Genomic DNA, 17,687 nt, shown 5'->3' with positions numbered 1-17,687 from the left:
CCGGCAAGTGCTTCCGCTTTAAGTGGCGGCCCGCGAGCACATAGAGCCAGCAGATGTTGAAGAGTGACACACGCAGCCTTCGCCGAGATCCCTTCCTCCGCGGCCTCCATTTCCCTCCGTTCAGAGCGCCGGTCAGCGGGCCGATATTGTTGTTTTTATCGATTACACCTTAGCGATGCTTTGTAGTAATTTCTGGGAGTGAATTTCCGTTCATCTTTCTTCTCGCTGGTATTTTTAGGGTTAAGTGTGTCGCGCACCGGTAAATTCAAAGGGTCTATTGAATATTGCTTCATTTTATGCCAGTTGTTTTTTAAAAAGACTTGCAATAATTACGGCTTACTTGGTGTTGGATCCGATTGTCATTAGGCGCGTGAGCTTCACTGCCTGATCTGTTTCTCTCAGCTTGACAACCGCCTTGTGTGCAACAACGCAGAAAGGCGGTGTACAGATTCAAAGAGGCGATAGTGATGAGAATCAGGAATGTGAATATCATATTATAAGGTGGTTGGTCATCCCCACCCCAATCTGCTGCAACAAGCGACTCTCTACCCATATATTGTTTTGCTTTCTATTCATGTACCAATCCTGGGGGCTGGGGGCCGGCAGCGGGTGTAATATGGAACAGCTCATTGTGGAAAACTGGCATATAAATAAACTTGATCAATCAGTAAGTTCCTGGAGATGCAAATTTCCCCATCTGCCATGAATCCAGTAGGTGGTGACCTTAGGCAAACCAACATTTCCTTCTTGGTCCTCAGATTCTGTGCCCATCTACTAAAACATGGGGATTAAACATTTTAATTTTCACTAAAACGCCACCTCATTGTCACTTCAGCCTGGCCAATCTTAAAGGGCAGCTGTGTGAGGACTGTTCAGCTAATGGGGGAGCTGGTGACGGGGCCCAAAGTGGCAGACTTGGGCCTAGCAGACCTGGCCTCATATCTCCCAGGCAGCCACAGAACTCGCTAAGTGATCTTTGGAGCAGCCATTTCCTTTCACAGCCTAACCTTTCTCTTCTAGGTTTGGGGAAGGTGTGTGTATATTATGCATATGTACAGGTACTTGAGCTCTGGAGAAAGCATGGTATAAAAATGTCACAAACATAACCACCAGCATGTTGTAAAATGATCCAATCATTAAGCAGATTTCTTAGCTGCACTGCACAACATCCAAGAGTGTAGGTCCAATCTCCTGGGGGGCATGTTAGTAAGAACAACCGCTCATCGTTTCCAGGAGCAATGCACTCGGGATTTGCCTATTCACATAGTAATGGATGGCTTACGTGACTTCCCCACTAAAAGGAATTTTGTCATTCAGTTTTCCTTTTCTCTCCTTCATGCTGTATACTTCACAACAGTGTCTATTGCTAACTAGAATACAAGAAGTTCCTATTTGGCACAGCAAGACCTGAAATATCTGCAGTGGGGAACTCCATCTGCTGAGGTTAATTGCATAAATTCCCCACCATGCATTGGATCTGCCCCTTCTTCACAAAAGCTTCCTGCAGGGGTCAACACCTGCCAGTGCGGTTATGCATCCTACGGGCCTTTTCCAGTCATCTCCCAAATCAGGTGTGTTTCATTTTCCACGGCTTCATCATCTAGTTCTTAGACTTTTGTGTTGTTAAGTTTTGAAGTGTCTTATTTACAGCAATACAGGAAGGTAAGTGTTGGTAAAAGTCTATTGTTCCTCCTTTTGTGCTTGGGTGTGTAGAAAAGCATTGCTGCTGTTTGAGAATCACGAAATCTTAGGGATTTTTGAGATCGATTCTGTGTTGTTAGATTTTCTGGATAGAGTCAGTGGAACAGACTCCTTCAGAAGGTAGTGGACTGTCCTTCCTTTTAAGCAGAGATTGGATGACTATCTGTCACGGATGCTTTAGTTAAGATTTCTGCAATACAGAGGGTTTGGCTAGATGACCCTTAGGGACCCTCCCAACTCCATGATTCTATTATTACGTCAGGCACCTGTATCTCTGATTTTTTACTCAAATCTGTCCCTAACCAATTGCGAATGTTAGCCAAGCAAAAGTATTCATGTAATAGTTATTTTGGCCATCTTCTTTGTCGTGTCTTTTTTATTTACAAAGCACTCTTGCAGCCCTAGTATCTTTCTTTCAGTCAGGTTGTACTATTGCAACACTTGGGGGATGCCATTAATTGCTGGCAAAGCATATAGTTTGCACACGTGGGAATATTGAATGTTGCCTTATACTAAGTTAGACCATTGGTCCATCTAGCTCAATATTGTTAACACTTTGCAGCAACCTAGTGGTGGCTTTCTTGCGTTTCAGACATGGATCTCTTCCAGTCCCACCTGGAGACATTGGGAACTTCTGCATGCAAAGCATGTGCTCTGTCCCAACGCTGAAGCTCTTCCTTACCACACATGTTTGGTCCCTCATTCAGTCCTTGGCATCTCTAGTTAAAAGAATTTCCGGTAGCTGGATTAGGAAAGCACACTCTGTCTGTCTGATAGCCTTGGAAATTGCTATCAGATAGATTGGTGCTAGATGGACCAATGGTCTGATTCAGTACAGCAGTAAGTAAAGAGTGAATCTATCAGCGTAGCTCAGCTGAAAATAGATAAGGTAGCAGGCACGAGAGCAGGAGGTCCTAGGCTTGTAGCTTGTTAACAATGTACTCCTCAGGAAAGTTTTCAGGACTTCAACAAATGGACTAAATCTCTTTGAGGATGTTATCTTTAGAGACAAATATTATCACTTACCTGCTTTCTAGGTCCCCACTAAAACCTAGAATACTTTTAATGAAATTTCTATAGAATGAAATGTACAAATGTTAACACAGACACTGAACCCTGTGCTTGTATTTTGTGACAGTGACAGTTCAGTCTTGTCTGTTTTATCAAACCTGCTCTACTATTTTCCAGGTGATTGAAGATGTAATAAATCAGCCATCGTCACAGCTGGGAACTGCTACAGAAAAAGGAAACGTGATTATAAAAACTGCCAAAGTAATTCTGCACTTCAGCTACCCATCTGGGTCTTCTGTGTTCTGCTTCCTCTCCCAGAGTCCCCTTCAAGGGGTGTTTGGCTCTAGTCCTCCCTGCAGTGGAACAAGCTGTACATCATCCTCCGCACAATCCAGCCATTTCCCATAGAGCATGCAGCTTTTTAAAAAGCTTAATCTGCTGCTTGTTCAGTTTTGTTCTCCCAATCACTTTCTATTATTTTTAGCTGTACTTGATTCTTATTTGGAGCTTTTGGGCATCGATCCAAATATTCAGTATTCAACTATGGAAGCATCTGGAAGCCCTTCAATAATTGGCTCTTGTTACTATTATAACTGTGTAATTTTTATTCAGCACTTCCCTCCTTTTAAAAAGATATCTTCTAACCCCCCACCTTTTCCTCTGCCTGGACCCTTAGGGCACCAGGGATTTTAGCCCAAAGCAGATGGTCATTCGAGAAAAAATCTTCAGCACCATAATCAGCTGTTTCAAACGTCATGGAGCTGCAACAATAGATACCCCTGTGTTTGAGCGGAAGGTGAGGACAGTCACTTAGAGCCAGTTCCATTTCTGAAAGAAATGATCTAATGGCTGACAAAAATCATCTGACCTGTATCTCTTGAAGGCTGGCTGAGATCCTGCAGATAGGTTGCTTCAATTCCATTAGCTTCAGTGGAACTGAAGCAACTTAACTCTGTATAGGATTAAGCCTTAGGCAAAAGATGGAAACTTTTGTAGGTTGACTCAATTGGGTTTTGGTGCCACTTAGATCCAGATCAGTAGGACAAGTGTGTGAAGCAAAGCTTCTGCCATAGGAAATTCACTTGTTCTTTCTCATGAAGCTGGAGCTTTCAGGTCTGGTTCCAATGCTTCCAGTGTACACTGGTACAGGACATGCAATCATTTGTAGAAAACAAGAAGCACTGAATAAATGTAACAAGGTTTTCTTCTTCTCCATCTCTTGTGCAATATCATTAGTTAAGCCATGTTCTGCCTATATGTTTCCTATAGGCATCTGGCTGACCACTGTGAGAACAGGATTCTGGACTAGATGGCCGGATCCAGCAGGCTGTTCTTACAAAAACAGAGCAAATAATAATAATTTTATTTATATCCCGCCCTCCCCAGCTGAAGCCGGGTTCAGGGCAGCTAACAACAATCAAATAATCCCACAATCTAAAAACATTCCATTATAAAATTAATTAAAATCAAATTGATGGCAACCGTTAAGCAAAATTCTGTGCAGATTGCCAGAGGAGGGAGTCAGGCTGCGCCCTGACCAAAGGCCTGGTGGAACAGCTCTGTCTTGCAGGCCCTGCGGAAAGATGTCAGGTCCCGCAGGGCCCTAGTCTCTTGTGACAGAGCGTTCCACCGGATTGGAGCCGCAGCCGAGAAAGCCCTGGCTCTAGTTGAGGCCAGCCTAACCTCTCTGTGGCCTGCGACCTTCAGGATGTTTTTATTTGCAGACCATAGGTTCCTCTGTGGGACATACCAGGAGAGGCGGTCCCGTAGGTACGAGGGTCCTAGGCTGTATAGGGCTTTAAAGGTTAAAACCAGCACCTTAAACCTGATCCTGTACTCCACCGGGAGCCAGTGCAAACAATGGTCAAACAATGCCTAGCCGCAACCCTAACAAAGTTGTGATGATTGCTACAAGGTAGGCAAAAACCAAGTGGCCAGTGCCAATTTGCCAAGTGGAAAAATTCCTACCAGGCCCCTCGGACAACCAAGGCGACCAACCAAAGTCCATAGCAAGGCCGTTGACTAACCTGCAAAATAGGGAGGGAGGGCGGGTGATTGAGGAAGCGAGCCAAAGAGGAAGTCCTCTGGCTCGCTCCTCAGTTTAAACAGCCCCAACCAGTGGATTGGCTGGCTGGGCTCTGACGTGGCTGGGATCCCCCGGGCAATGGGGGACAAAGTCCCCCGCCCCTAGTGGGGAGTGGGTGGCCATGCGGTCCACCGCAACTCCTCCCCACTGGGAAGTGGAGCAGATTAATCAGTCATAAAATATGTACTACCTGTTGGGTGGTAAGCAGCACGGATACAGCCAGCAGAAGATGCTCAGCCCCAAAACTAAGATATACAAATTGCCTACACAGCATTGGCACCAAATCCCTTTCCAAATAACATGGTGAAAGGAAATCCTAATAGGGCCATTTCTAAAAAGATCCCAAGGACTCTCTCAGGGTACTTCAGAGGGTGGAGAAATATTGAGCTTTAGCAGAGCCTATGAAGTGGCCCCTGGAAGGATGTGGCCTTTTAGGTATCCCTGACCCAGCTGTGTAGGGATTTAAAGGTCAGCACCAGCAACTTGAATTGGACTTGGAAACCCACTGGGAGGCCATGCAAAATTGGCATTGTGTTCTCTTTGACCCAGCTCAGTCAAAAGTCTAATGGCAGTATTCTGTAATGGTATTTCTGAGAATGCTTCAAAGGCAGCCCATATAAAGCCCATTACAGACCAAAGCATGAATTACCTGTGGCTAGGTACAGAATAACTTTCTTAAAAGGAAATAATATTGGGGGGGATACATAATGATATATCCCACAATATTAAACACTGGTCCATACTTGACAAAATATACTGTGTTTCTTTTTGTTTTCTTTTTCTTCAAGGACCTCTTGTTTGATCACTATGGGGAGGAATCAAAGCTGGTCTATGAGCTGAAAGACCAAGCGGGAGAGTTGCTGTGTCTTCGCTATGACTTGACTGTATCCTACCAAAGGATAGGAAACCCTCCTTTACAGTGGGGGTTGCTGTCTTTCTTGGGTAAGATAGTCGAATTAGGATATGGCAACTTTGCCTCTTCCTGAAGAATGGAGATCATGTTGTATCCTGCAGGCCAGTGATTGCTGTTAAATATAGGTTAAAAAATGCAACTGGTTCAGAAGACAGCTACCACTTTTTACTGGACTGTGGTTATAGGGAGCACATAAGATCAAAGCAGTTACCCTGCTTCCAGTGTGATTCTGGGCACAACCAAGTATGCTGATGTTGAAGTTTAAAGCCCTAAATGGTGGCAAGGGCATCATACCTTAGGCTTAAGGAGTGTCTTGTCCCAATAAAGCCTCCAAAACAGTTGAGATCTTTTGGGGAAGTGCTGCTCCACATTCCATTTGTTAGGAAGATTCTTACATCAAAGCCAGAGCATGTTATCTCCTCTTTTGTGCTACAACTTTGAAATGTTCTACCTAGAGAGACTCTTCTTGCTTTGCCTCTACCAAGTTTTAGGTTTTTGCTATTTTTTCTGTCTTGGATCTATCATACATTTAGAAATGACAGTGAGTAAGTGAGAGAAGATATTTTCTGCATTTAATGTAAGAGAACCATAGAAAGACAACTAATTGTCTATGTTCTTCAGAAATATTCTTCTGCAGCTTTTTCGGAGACATGTCTGCAACCGCTTTTAAACTTGTGCTTTTCAGAAGGCACTGCAACTATTCGTGAAGTAGGAGTGTAAGAGAACCATAGAAAGACAACTAATTGTCTATGTTCTTCAGAAATATTCTTCTGCAGCTTTTTCGGAGACATGTCTGCAACTGCTTTTAAACTTGCGCTTTTCAGAAGGCACTGCAACTATTCGTGAAGTAGGAGTGACATAATAGCAACCATAAGACTGCTGACAAAACAAGATTGTTCTTGCTCTGTGAACTACACACCATTTTTCTTAACAAAGGCTTCCCAGGTGCCATTTGCTCGTTATTTGGCCATGAACAAAGTTTCCCATTTTAAGCGCTATCACATTGCAAAAGTCTACAGACGTGAGAGCCCATCATTGGCAACGGGACGCTACAGAGAATTCTGCCAGTGTGTAAGTATTTGCAGGTTTCTGATCTATGGATAGAGAGTGAGCACTATGGAACTTTCCTCCCTCAAAATATCAGGCTGGGGTAGGGAGGGAGCAGAGGGATGGCAAGAGAGTTGAGTGCTGATACAAGTTTTGCCTTCCTTGCACTTCTGGGAGATGGAAGTGGTTTGTTGAATATTTCTGCTAATGACACCTAGGCTCTGCTTCTGTGATTTTGATTGCTGCCTTCTGTGCTCTAGGATTTTGACATTGCTGGCCAATATGACCCCATGATTCCTGATGCAGAATGTTTGAAGGTGATGCACGAGATCCTAAGTGCCCTGCAGTTTGGAGATTTCCTCATCAAAGTAAGGGAGCTTGGCCAGAATGGGCCTATGCTTACAAGCCTGTGAAAAATGAAAGTGGGATGAAAGTCAAAGTGGAAGAAAGGAATACTGAAATGAGTGACTTTATTCTGATGTCTGTGTCTGACTTCTACAGAATGTTTCTTCTTTTTCTCCAGATCAATGAAAGGCGTATTTTGAATGGGATCTTTACAATGTGTGGTGTTCCCAGTACCAAATTTGAAACAGCTTGCTCCACCCTTGACAAGCTGGGCAAGGTAAACAGTTAAAGAATATTCCGTTTTAATCTGCTAAGCCTGGACGACATCTTAAAGCAGCTCAGCTGTGTTGTCATTGAGCATACACCAAATAAGTGGAATAATAATTATTATTAGGCCTTGTCAAACTGCCATTCCTCATGCCACTGTCACATAAATCTTGGTAAAACTATCCGTTTAAATGGTCTATTGCTAGCAAAGTTTTAGTGATCAGCCAGGAGAAGAACTGCTTTAGTTGAGCATATGCCAAGCTAATTCTCTCCTCTCCTCTACAGGTGACATGGAAGGAAGTGAAAAATGAGATGGTTGAAGAGGATGGGATTTCTCCAGATGCTGTAGATCGCATTGGTGAATATGTTCAGCTCCATGGTGAGTTTCAATTTAGGCACCATTTATTGTGTACGTACTTGATCCCTAGTCTGACACAGCCAGACTGGCTGAGAACTCATGCATGTTTCTGTGCAGATCAAGTGCCCTGCTGCTATTTCCCGTGCTCATAGAATTATCTGGCTCTAGTGTTGAGAGAAATGGAAACATTTCAGACTGGGCAAGGAGTAGCAGCCTCGAAAAAGACTGAAATTGATGGACCAAGTGTTGTGGAGACTGCTGGAGTTGGAGTTTCTTCCACCCTGTATTTGCCTCTCCTGCAGGGGGGATATGTCTGATTGAGAAGCTACTTCAGGATCCAAAGCTCTCGCAGAGTAAGCTGGCCATAGAAGGACTGGAGGATATGAAGTTGTTGTTTGAATACCTTACCCTGTTTGGAATCATAGATCAGGTGAGTTGGGATATTACATTAGCCCTTTCTGGCTTTTCCTGGCGTTCTTTCACTCTTGCCTACTAATGAGATTCCTGGCTGCATTGCAGGTAACCATGGACCTGAGTCTGGCTCGTGGTCTAAATTATTACACTGGTGTGATCTTTGAGGCTGTGTTGCTGCACCAACAAAGTGACACAAAGGAGTCTCTCAGGATAGGCAGTGTGGCTGCCGGTGGGCGCTATGATGGACTTGTAGCAAAATTTGACCCCAAAGGGAAAAAGGTGCCTTGTGTAGGAGTGAGCATCGGTGTTGAAAGGATCTTTTCCATCCTAGAACGGAATGCTGAGGTAAGATTTATTCTTAATGTGTGATCGGAAAGGAAATGATAGAGTTGCATATCACATGTCATCTGAAGTAGTGAGAAAGTAGCAGTTCCTTTTCTTTGGTCTATTGGCCATGGATATTACCTGAATGTGTTATTTAAGCCAAATATTTAATACATTATGATTCTTGGCATGCCTTCTTTTTCACGAAAACTTCATACAACACACCTTTCTATCAGCAGAAAGAAAGGGAGACCTATCAAAACCTGACTTTGAATGTCTGAGTTAGTTTTTTTAAGCAGGCTTTTAAAACAGTAAATAATATAAGCAGATATTTGGTTTAAAGTCACTATATCTAGTTTTATTTCTTTTAAATGGTGCTTTTCTGACAAGGTTTGTTTTTTATTTGATTTTTATTCTGTTAATTCTTCTATGAACTTCATTTGTTGCTGGAGAGGTACAAATTTCCCGTGCTCTACTGGTTTTCCTGTCTTATGCAGGAAAGCAAAATCACTGATGCTTATTTAACACTGCACTCAGATCTTGGGGAAAGTTCCACTAAAATATTCAGGGCAGGGTTTTAGCAATGCATGAGGGAATGGCTGCATCTTTTAATGGGCAACAGAAAGCAATACTGAACTATTGCTTGACTTCTCCAATACCAGCCCTCTTATGCAATGAAAGAAGACACAAACATTGCATGTCTGCTTAAAGTCTCTGACGGCTAGCACACATTTGGAATGGCGCAGAGGTGACACTGCACAAACAGCTTAACTTCTGGCACTTAATAGATGGGCGTGGTATAAATAATAAATCATTATTATTATTATTAGCTTGATTTTGCTAAATAACTAAATAACAAGTGGTTGGTTAATATGTATTAGAATAGCTTTACAACAAAAATCCACAAAGGCAAATATTGTGTAAAATTTGCCCTACCCCAGATACAGCACTGAGTTACTTAGTTGATCTCTTTCCCTCAACTCAATTATCAGGACAGGATAGGGGTCACAGGATGAAGGTCCTTTCTGTTTCCATCAGAATTCATGCAGGTGCCTGTGCAGAATCACAAGCAGTGCACAAGGGGGTGGCTTTCTCTGTTTTTCTCCCAGTCCCAAGTGCCTCATATGCTGCCTCGGAACTTGGATGTTCCATTTAGCTATTGTGGTGAATAGCTATTAGATGACTTCTCAGTTGCTGAATCTTTTTGAAAAGATCCCAAAGACAGTGACAGTCACTACATTATCTCAGCAGTCTCTGTAAGAGAGACAAGTACGATTGCCTCCCATATTTTGATGCTGAGGAGGTGGTCTGCTGCAGGCCACCCTGAAGGGAGCTGGGCATGTTTAGCCTGGAGAAGAGGAGGTTAAGGGGTGATATGATAGCCATGTTCAAATATATAAAAGGATGTCACATAGAGGAGGGAGAAAGGTTGTCTTCTGCTGCTCCAGAGAAGCGGACATGGAGCAATGGATCCAAACTACAAGAAAGAAGATTCCACCTAAACATTAGGAAGAACTTCCTGACAGTAAGAGCTCTTCGACAGTGGAATTTGCTGCCAGGGAGTGTGGTGGAGTCTCCTTCTTTGGAGGTCTTTAAGCAGAGGCTTGACAACCATATGTCACGAGTGCTCTGATGGTGTTTCCTGCTTGGCAGGGGGTTGGACTCGATGGCCCTTGTGGTCTCTTCCAACTCTATGATTCTATGATTCTAATTCGCAATTGATGTAGACTGTGATGATTTAAGCTCATGCTATTTATTACTCCCAGTACACAAATTGTCTAGGTGGCTTCAGCTTTCCATGAACAGTGTATGCCAGGGGTCAACAAACTTTTTCAGCAGGGGGCTGGTCCACTGTCCCTCAGACTTTGTGGGAGGCCGGAATATATTTTGAAAAAAGAAAAAAAAAACAAATTATCATACCCTACAAATAACCCAGAGATGCATTTTAAATAAAAGCACACATTCTACTCATGTAAAAACACCAGGCAGGCCCCACAAATAACCCAGAGATGCGTTTTAAATAAAAGGACACATTCTACTCATGTAAAAACATGCTGATTCCTGGACCGTCCACGGGCCGGATTTAGAAGGCCATTGGGCTGGATCTGGCCCCCGGGCCTTAGTTTGCCTACTCATGGTGTATGCTGATGTTACCGCGGGGTGTTAGGGGAAGGGTAGTACCTCTGTTGGGGGACTCTTCTCTCATCTGTGCCTCCCAGAAGCTGTCAACAGCAGCCACACCCTGGGAACGACTTCAAATGGCTGGCTAAACCTGGTGAGGGTAGCCAATAGGTCTCAAACCCTCAGTGAGTTAGGGACTTTCTCTGCATGCAAAGACAGGCTCTGGCAGATTGAGCGGATGAGTGGGTCCAGTGATCAAGAAGGCATTGTGCACATGCTGTAGAGGGAAGTGAGGGGCAGATGAGGCTCATCAACCTGGGAAGGTAGCCCATCTAGGGGAAGAAAAACTCTGATCCTAAACCTCCTCTGCCTTGTGGGATATATTTGGGGAAAGCAAAGACTAAAGAATAAACCCTACACAAATCCAGAGTGGAGTCCCTAAGATGGTTGGATGGTGTCTTGCATGCCACCTTCTGGCAATTCCTGCAGCCAAGCTGGTGCCAAACGTCATGCTCTGCTTTCCTTTGGCCCATGTCAGCGAGACTGAGAGGAGAGTCTTGTTGTCTGGGCAGCCCAGGCCCTTCATATAAATATTGCCCAGGCTTGCACCCCCAGAGAGGTCACTTTGGTGGTGCTAACACAGTGGTTTGTCTTCATCCCCAGAGGCACACTCCATTGTCTCTCGAGACAGATGAATACCAACAACCACAACAAAAGGTGACCACATCAGTGCTTTTAGTTCTCCTCTTTTATCTTTTTAATTTTAGTATGCTGTATACCTAATCATATTTTGGAATTTAGATAAATACGGATGGCCAACTTCTTAAAATTAGAGGTGAAACTGAACTTCATTGGAAAAAGTACAAAAGCAGCATTATTAGAGCGCATTTATTAGGACCAATTTCCAGGTCTCAACAAAGTCTTGAACTGAGTTGTGGCTTGATTGGTAAATACTGTAATGAGGTTCCAGTTGCTGCGATGAGCTTCTGTCCCTGCTCCCCCTTCAGATGTCCAAGGAGAAGATCCGCGCAACAGAGACGGAAGTGCTGGTGGCAGCTGCTCAGAAAAACTTCCTTGCGGAGAGAATAAAGCTCATCTCTGAACTGTGGGGTGCTGGCATCAAGGTAACACTGAGGAGTCAGGCTATACTGCTGCATTTCCAGAAGCTGGTATTATTTGAGTCCAAAGTACAAGGAAGTGGGAGAGCCTTCTCAGAGAATAAGGTCATAACCAGGCCCTCCAGTCTGTTTCATGCTTGATGCAGACCTGAAATTTAGGGACAGCATCAGCCTCTGATTTGGTAGAAAGCCTATATAGTAGTGCTAATGATTCAAATAAATATCTGGGCAGTTCACTTGCTACTACATGCTACACACAGTGTGAATGTCTAACTTTCCAGTCACTGTGCACTTATTTCAGGCAGAGATGCTGTATAAGAAAAACCCCAAACTTCTGGACCAACTTCAGTACTGTGAAAAAAATGGGATCCCACTTGTTCTCATCATAGGGGAAGACGAGCAGAAAGATGGAGTTGTGAAACTTCGGGATGTCTCTAGCAGGAAAGAGGTTGGTGCTTCAAAGGAGGCTACCAGAACCCCTTGATCTGTCACTCATTTTTATTTTTTCAGTGGAAGATAATTAGTTTTGATAAATTATGCTAATCTCATGTTCCCTATCTGCTTTTCAGATCATTGTTCCTAAGGAGAATTTCATAGAGGAGATCAAGAAGAGATTGGAAAAATAGAACCCTTTCATTTCATTTCTTTTCCATTTTTAAAATCTGGCAGCTGTGTGCCCTCAGAGAATTTTGCTGGTCCATAAAGCCACCTGGAGTTATTCAGCATTTTTGAAGAACTGGACTTTTGAGAAACGTGGAATACAGAACAGATGAGAGAATGCTTTTATTGGGATAAATAACATTTAAGAAGCTGAAAGCAAGTTTTCACATTGCATTCAGTTGCCACCTTTTTCCACCCTGTTTTTGTGCCTTCAATAATGATTTGGGAGATTCCCAGGTTTGGAAGCTATTTTATAGGAATTTGTTTGTGGAATCCAATCATCTGTGTCTGGGAAATATATTGTAGTTTTGACCCTAAAACCAAGAGTGGCAGTCAATGACTGATGCCAATTTCTAACCAGCATGAATTTGCTCTTATATCCATATTGCATAACTAAATCACAGTGAAAATGTACAGGAATAGCATCTGATATTACAGCAACCAGGAATTACGTCTTCTATTTAATTACTTCTACTTTTATATGTGAAATCAGAATATTTCTCCTGAACAGGCAAAATATTAGGATTTCACGACCAGTTTACAGGGACAAAACTCTTGACAGCAAGTTAATGTCCTGATAGTATCTAAATATAACAGGTTCATTTACCTGAACCTAAGCTGGCAAAAAGCAAAACTTCTTTCTTTGGTCTTTGTTGGAGAGTACAGAAAAAGCAACATGAAATGTGGTACAGGTGCTCTTCCTTTCTGTTTTCCAAACACTCCGCAGAAAACCTACGCACTGGACTGTGCCACTTTGAACTGAATGAAAGGGAATAGTGAATTCTGCATTCACACAGAAGGGTTTGAATAGTTAATACTGAAACTTGCAGCCTTGGTTTCCCCCCTTCTAAAAACAACAACATCCTTAGTTAGGACAATGTGCTCCATAGTTGTTCGTGTCTCTTGGAACAACCAAAATAGGGTGATATCCTATGTTTGCCATGCTCTGTATGACCCCATTGAAATAAATGGAATGAAGTTCATTAACAGCAGTAGGCCTACTCTGCATATGACTTACTATATATCTATATATATTTATATAAATAGTATTTAAATTATACTGTGTATAATGTACAGTTAGATGTTCTTAATGACATTGAATAACAATAATAATGAAAATCCCCCTAGTGGAGAAGTTTGTCATTGCTACTATTGTAGCTAACTTTTACTGAGTATTGTACAGTGGTGCCCCGCAAGACGAATGCCTCGCAAGACGGAAAACTCGCTAGACGAAAGAGTTTTCCGTTTTGGAGGTGCTTCGCAAAACGAATTTCCTATGGGCTTGCTTCGCAAGACGACAATGTCTTGCGAGTTCCTGCTGGTTTTTTTCCCTTCCCCCCCTTTTTCTAAGCCGCTAAGCCGCTTATCAGCTGATCCGATCAGCAGATAAGCCGCTAAAAGCCGCTAATAGCGCTAATCCGCTAATCCGTCAATGGGCTTGCTTCGCAAGACGAAAAAAACGCTAGACGAAGAGAATCACAGAACGGATTCTTTTCGTTTTGCAAGGCACCACTGTACAGTAATATCTCTGCAAATGTCCACCTCGTCTCGCATCCATTCCGGCGAACGCCCATGGCAAACCCGGAACTACTGGAACGGGTTACTTCCGAGTTTGCCGCATGCACAGGCCCACCAAATAATGCTTCATGCAGAAGTGCAAACTTCTCCGTGTGTGTGCGCAGATGCGGCACTTTGCCCTGCATCCTTTTCAGATAGTGGCCGGGGCTCCGGAATGGATCCCGGTTGCAAAACAAGGTATTACTGTATAGTGGTACCTTGGTTTATGAACTTAATCCGTTCTGGAAGTCCGTTCTTAACCAAAGCATTCTTAAACCAATGTATGTTTTCCCATAGCAGTGGGGACTCAATTTACAAATGGAACACACTCAGCAGGAAGCGGAACATGTTCTGCTTCCAAGGCAAAGTTCACAAACCAAAACACAGACTTCCAGGTTTGCAGCGTTCTTAATCCAAGTTGTTCATAAACTAAGCTGTTCTTAAACCAAGGTACCACTGTAGAGGCAGTAACTGATTTGCACGGGGGTTACGTACCAGACCCCCATGCGCATTGGCGGGGCCCACATAATGCTGTCTCACCTGTCCCCATCCTATCCCACCCCCTTTTGTGATGTTTTGTGGCATTTTCAGGTCACTTCCAGGTTTGGCATGATGCACATGTGCACAGTTGCACACATATCAGACATACATATAATGGCCACTGCCTGTATTGGGCATTCCTGTATATAGCAGAAAATTTAACTGTGATGCAGGTTAGCTGTGATGCATGCACACAAATAAATACAAATCTAGTGGCAGCCTCATATCAAGCCCAAAGAAAGTCCATATGTTTAAAGCCTGCACACTTTCTTCTCTGGTACAGTCTCCACATTCTCTGAGCATGATGAGCCTATAAAATGTAAAGGTTGCTCATGTATTTTATTTTTTTTAAAAAGGACAATTCACTTAAAAATAAAATAATTCTGTAGCAGTTTTTTTTTTAATGTCTCTCTGTTGCTCTGATGATGGGCTATTCTTTGATGTCACCAAGTTATGCCCCAGCTAGAAAAGGTTGGCAAGTTAAATTAATGGAATAGGCTGAAATGGCAAAATTGACAAACGAAGAGGAAGAGTCTACAATGAATTTAAGGAAGAATGGAAGATGTTTATTGCATATATACAATACATTGTACACAGGTTAATACATTAGCAGTGTTTTAGGACTACTTGTAATTTAGATATAAATGGGCAATAGGTAATTTAAATGGTTTTCAAATTTAACAATGGACATGTGGTATGTTGATTAATAAAGGAACCAATGAAGGGACTAGGGGGAGGTCAATCTGTTTTGTTTCGATTTGATTTGATTTTGTATTTTTGCTTTTATTTGTGGTTGTTTTTGTTTTTTGAAAATTAATAAAATGTTATCAAGTTATGCCCAAGCGGGCTGACTTGCATGGACATTTTCACACGGACCAACCTGTCTGAAATTTATGGCCATTCCACCGAAACAGCTCACTTTCATCTTCAGTTCTAAGCCCCATGGAACACAGCAGAACTTACTTTACATTAATGTGCCTAGATTCCACCTGTTAACTGCAGTAAATCTTGCGGGACAGAATTGAAAATAAGCTCCACTGAGCTCTATTCATGTTAAATTAGGAGAGTTTCAGATGCAAAGACTGGTTTCATTCAGTGCCAAGTTCCTCAGGGTGAACTGTATTAGTCTGTTACAGCAGAAATAGTCATAGCGGGTGGTGCTGTGGGTTAAACCACAGAGCCTAGGACTTGCTGATCATAGAAGGTCGGCGGTTCGAATCCCCGTGATGGGGTGAGCTCCCGTTGCTCAGTTCCTGCTCCTGCCAACCTAGCAGTTCGAAGGCACGTCAAAGTGCAAGTACAGTGGTGCCCCGCAAGACTAATGCCTCGCGAGATGGAAAACTCGCTTGACGAAAGAGTTTTCCGTTTTGGAGGTGCTTCGCAAAACGAATTTCCTATGGGCTTGCTTCGCAAGACGACAATGTCTTGCGAGTTCCTGCTGGTTTTTTTTCTCCCCCCCCCCCTTTTTCTAAGCCGCTTATCAGCTGATCCGATCAGCAGAAAAGCCGCTAATCCGCTAATCCTTCAATGGGCTTGCTTCGCAAGACGAAAAAACCGCTAGACGAAGAGAATCACAGAACGGATTCTTTTCGTCTTGCGAGGCACCACTGTAGATAAATAGGAACCGCTCCGGCGGGAAGGTAAATGACGTTTCCCTGCGCTGCTCTGGTTCGCCAGAAGCGGCTTAGTCATGCCGGCCACATGACCCGGAAGCTGTACGCCGGCTCCCTCGAACAATAAAGCGAGATGAGTGCCGCAACCCCAGAGTTGGCCACGACTGGACCTAATGGTCAGGGGTCCCTTTACCTTTACCTTACAATCCTATACACACATTTGTGTGTGGTTGTTGTAGTTTAGTCGTTTAGTCATGTCCGACTCTTCGTGACCCCATGGACCAGAGCACGCCAGGCACTCCTGTCTTCCACTGCCTCCCGCAGTTTGATCAAACTCATGCTGGTAGCTTCAAGAACACTATCCAACCATTTTGTCCTCTGTCATCCCCTTCTCCTTGTGCCCTCCATCTTTCCCAACATCAGGGTCTTTTCCAGGGAGTCTTCTCTTCTCATGAGGTGGCCAAAGTATTGGAACCTCAGCTTCATCAAATTGAGTAGACTATCAAGACACACTCACTTGGCGGCGGCAGTCCCGTACCTCCAGCGACACACATCCAATGGACCTGTGTGCATGCTAATAGAGTCAGCGAGAAACCAGACTGTCCAGATATGTGGCATCAAGTATTTTATTATTTACAGCAAATTAAGTAAAAGAACATAACTAGCAGTGCGAGCTGCATCTCACACAATCATCCTCTCTGAGAGAGAAGAACAAAGAACAACCTTCCGTTCCCACACATTCAATCATAACAAATTATATCATCCGGTCATGCGACCTCTGCAATAGTTGTACTGGAAACACTGACATACACATGTATAAGATCACAGTGTTAGTCAGCAACTTTGTACACAACTGTCTAGGAGTGGTTCCTCTGAGCCCAGTGGGATTTTGAATCCAAGCTGATGTGCATAGGATTGCATGGTTCAATACAAGACTCAGGTGGAAGATATTTTCCATATAGCTAGGGGTGTTAGCTTGTTGCAACAAAATTAGTCTTGCAGCACCTTAGAAACTATGACATTTATTATTTAAGCTTTATTGGAGTGCATTACAATTCATATGTTTGAAATGCTGAGTTACAGGTATACACACATGGGGTCTGAGGGAAACTAAATGGGAAAATTTAGCAACAGTGATAATTATGTGATTTATTATTACTACTATTATTAATGTAACAGTTGCTGATAACACAGGCATCCTGGCATAGTAAGCAGGTCTCGGTTCCGATTTCTGAATGAAGTTCTACCAGACCAGAAATTAATGAACACGACTCAACAGGATCCCATTTTGAGTAAGCATTAGTGAGCATGCAACCCTCAGTCCCACAAGCAAACCCCTCAAATGAATTCTGCAGTTTCAGTGTTGCAGTCTTCCTTTTAGTATCGTTTCCCAAATAAGGGATATTTTAATATCAATTAACCACTTTCATCCTTTCCCCTTGTACGTTGAATATGGTTTTGGGGTTTTTTTATAAAGCCTGCAGGCAGAGACAGTCTTGTTTTTATTGATTGTATGGTAATTCCACTTTGGGGGCCTTTTTTGGCTGAAGAGAGGGGTCCCAAATGCTCTAAGGAAATATTTCCTTAGAAATAAAAACAGAGAACAGAGAAG

At 43.1% G+C, this 17,687-nt stretch overlaps 1 protein-coding gene across 4 annotated transcripts; it reads left to right on the top strand.

Moving 5' to 3' along the window:
- The first annotated feature begins 17 nt into the window (after positions 1 to 17).
- LOC309538679 (histidine--tRNA ligase, cytoplasmic-like) lies at positions 18 to 12,816 on the top strand. Of its 4 annotated transcripts, none has more exons than XM_082234487.1 (14): positions 18 to 131; positions 1,358 to 1,571; positions 2,890 to 2,973; positions 3,389 to 3,508; positions 5,587 to 5,682; positions 6,657 to 6,782; positions 7,019 to 7,126; positions 7,282 to 7,380; positions 7,656 to 7,749; positions 8,031 to 8,158; positions 8,248 to 8,487; positions 11,595 to 11,711; positions 12,007 to 12,153; positions 12,275 to 12,816. In XM_082234487.1, exons 2-14 carry the CDS (start codon positions 1,467 to 1,469, stop codon positions 12,329 to 12,331), a joined length of 1,521 nt encoding a protein of 506 aa, XP_082090613.1. In that variant the 5' UTR covers positions 18 to 131; positions 1,358 to 1,466; the 3' UTR covers positions 12,332 to 12,816. The 4 variants fall into 4 exon arrangements, with proteins under 4 accessions (XP_082090613.1, XP_082090614.1, XP_082090616.1 ...); XM_082234488.1 differs by lacking the exon at positions 18 to 131 and adding an exon at positions 135 to 272; XM_082234490.1 differs by lacking the exon at positions 18 to 131 and adding an exon at positions 205 to 228.
- Positions 12,817 to 17,687: the final 4,871 nt, after the last annotated feature.

The sequence above is a fragment of the Podarcis vaucheri genome (genome assembly GCF_965113315.1).
Source record: "Podarcis vaucheri genome assembly, chromosome: 8".
NCBI lineage: Eukaryota > Metazoa > Chordata > Lepidosauria > Squamata > Lacertidae > Podarcis > Podarcis vaucheri.
Note: the sequence above shows the minus strand (reverse complement) of the source record. Positions and strands in the feature narration are given on the sequence as shown.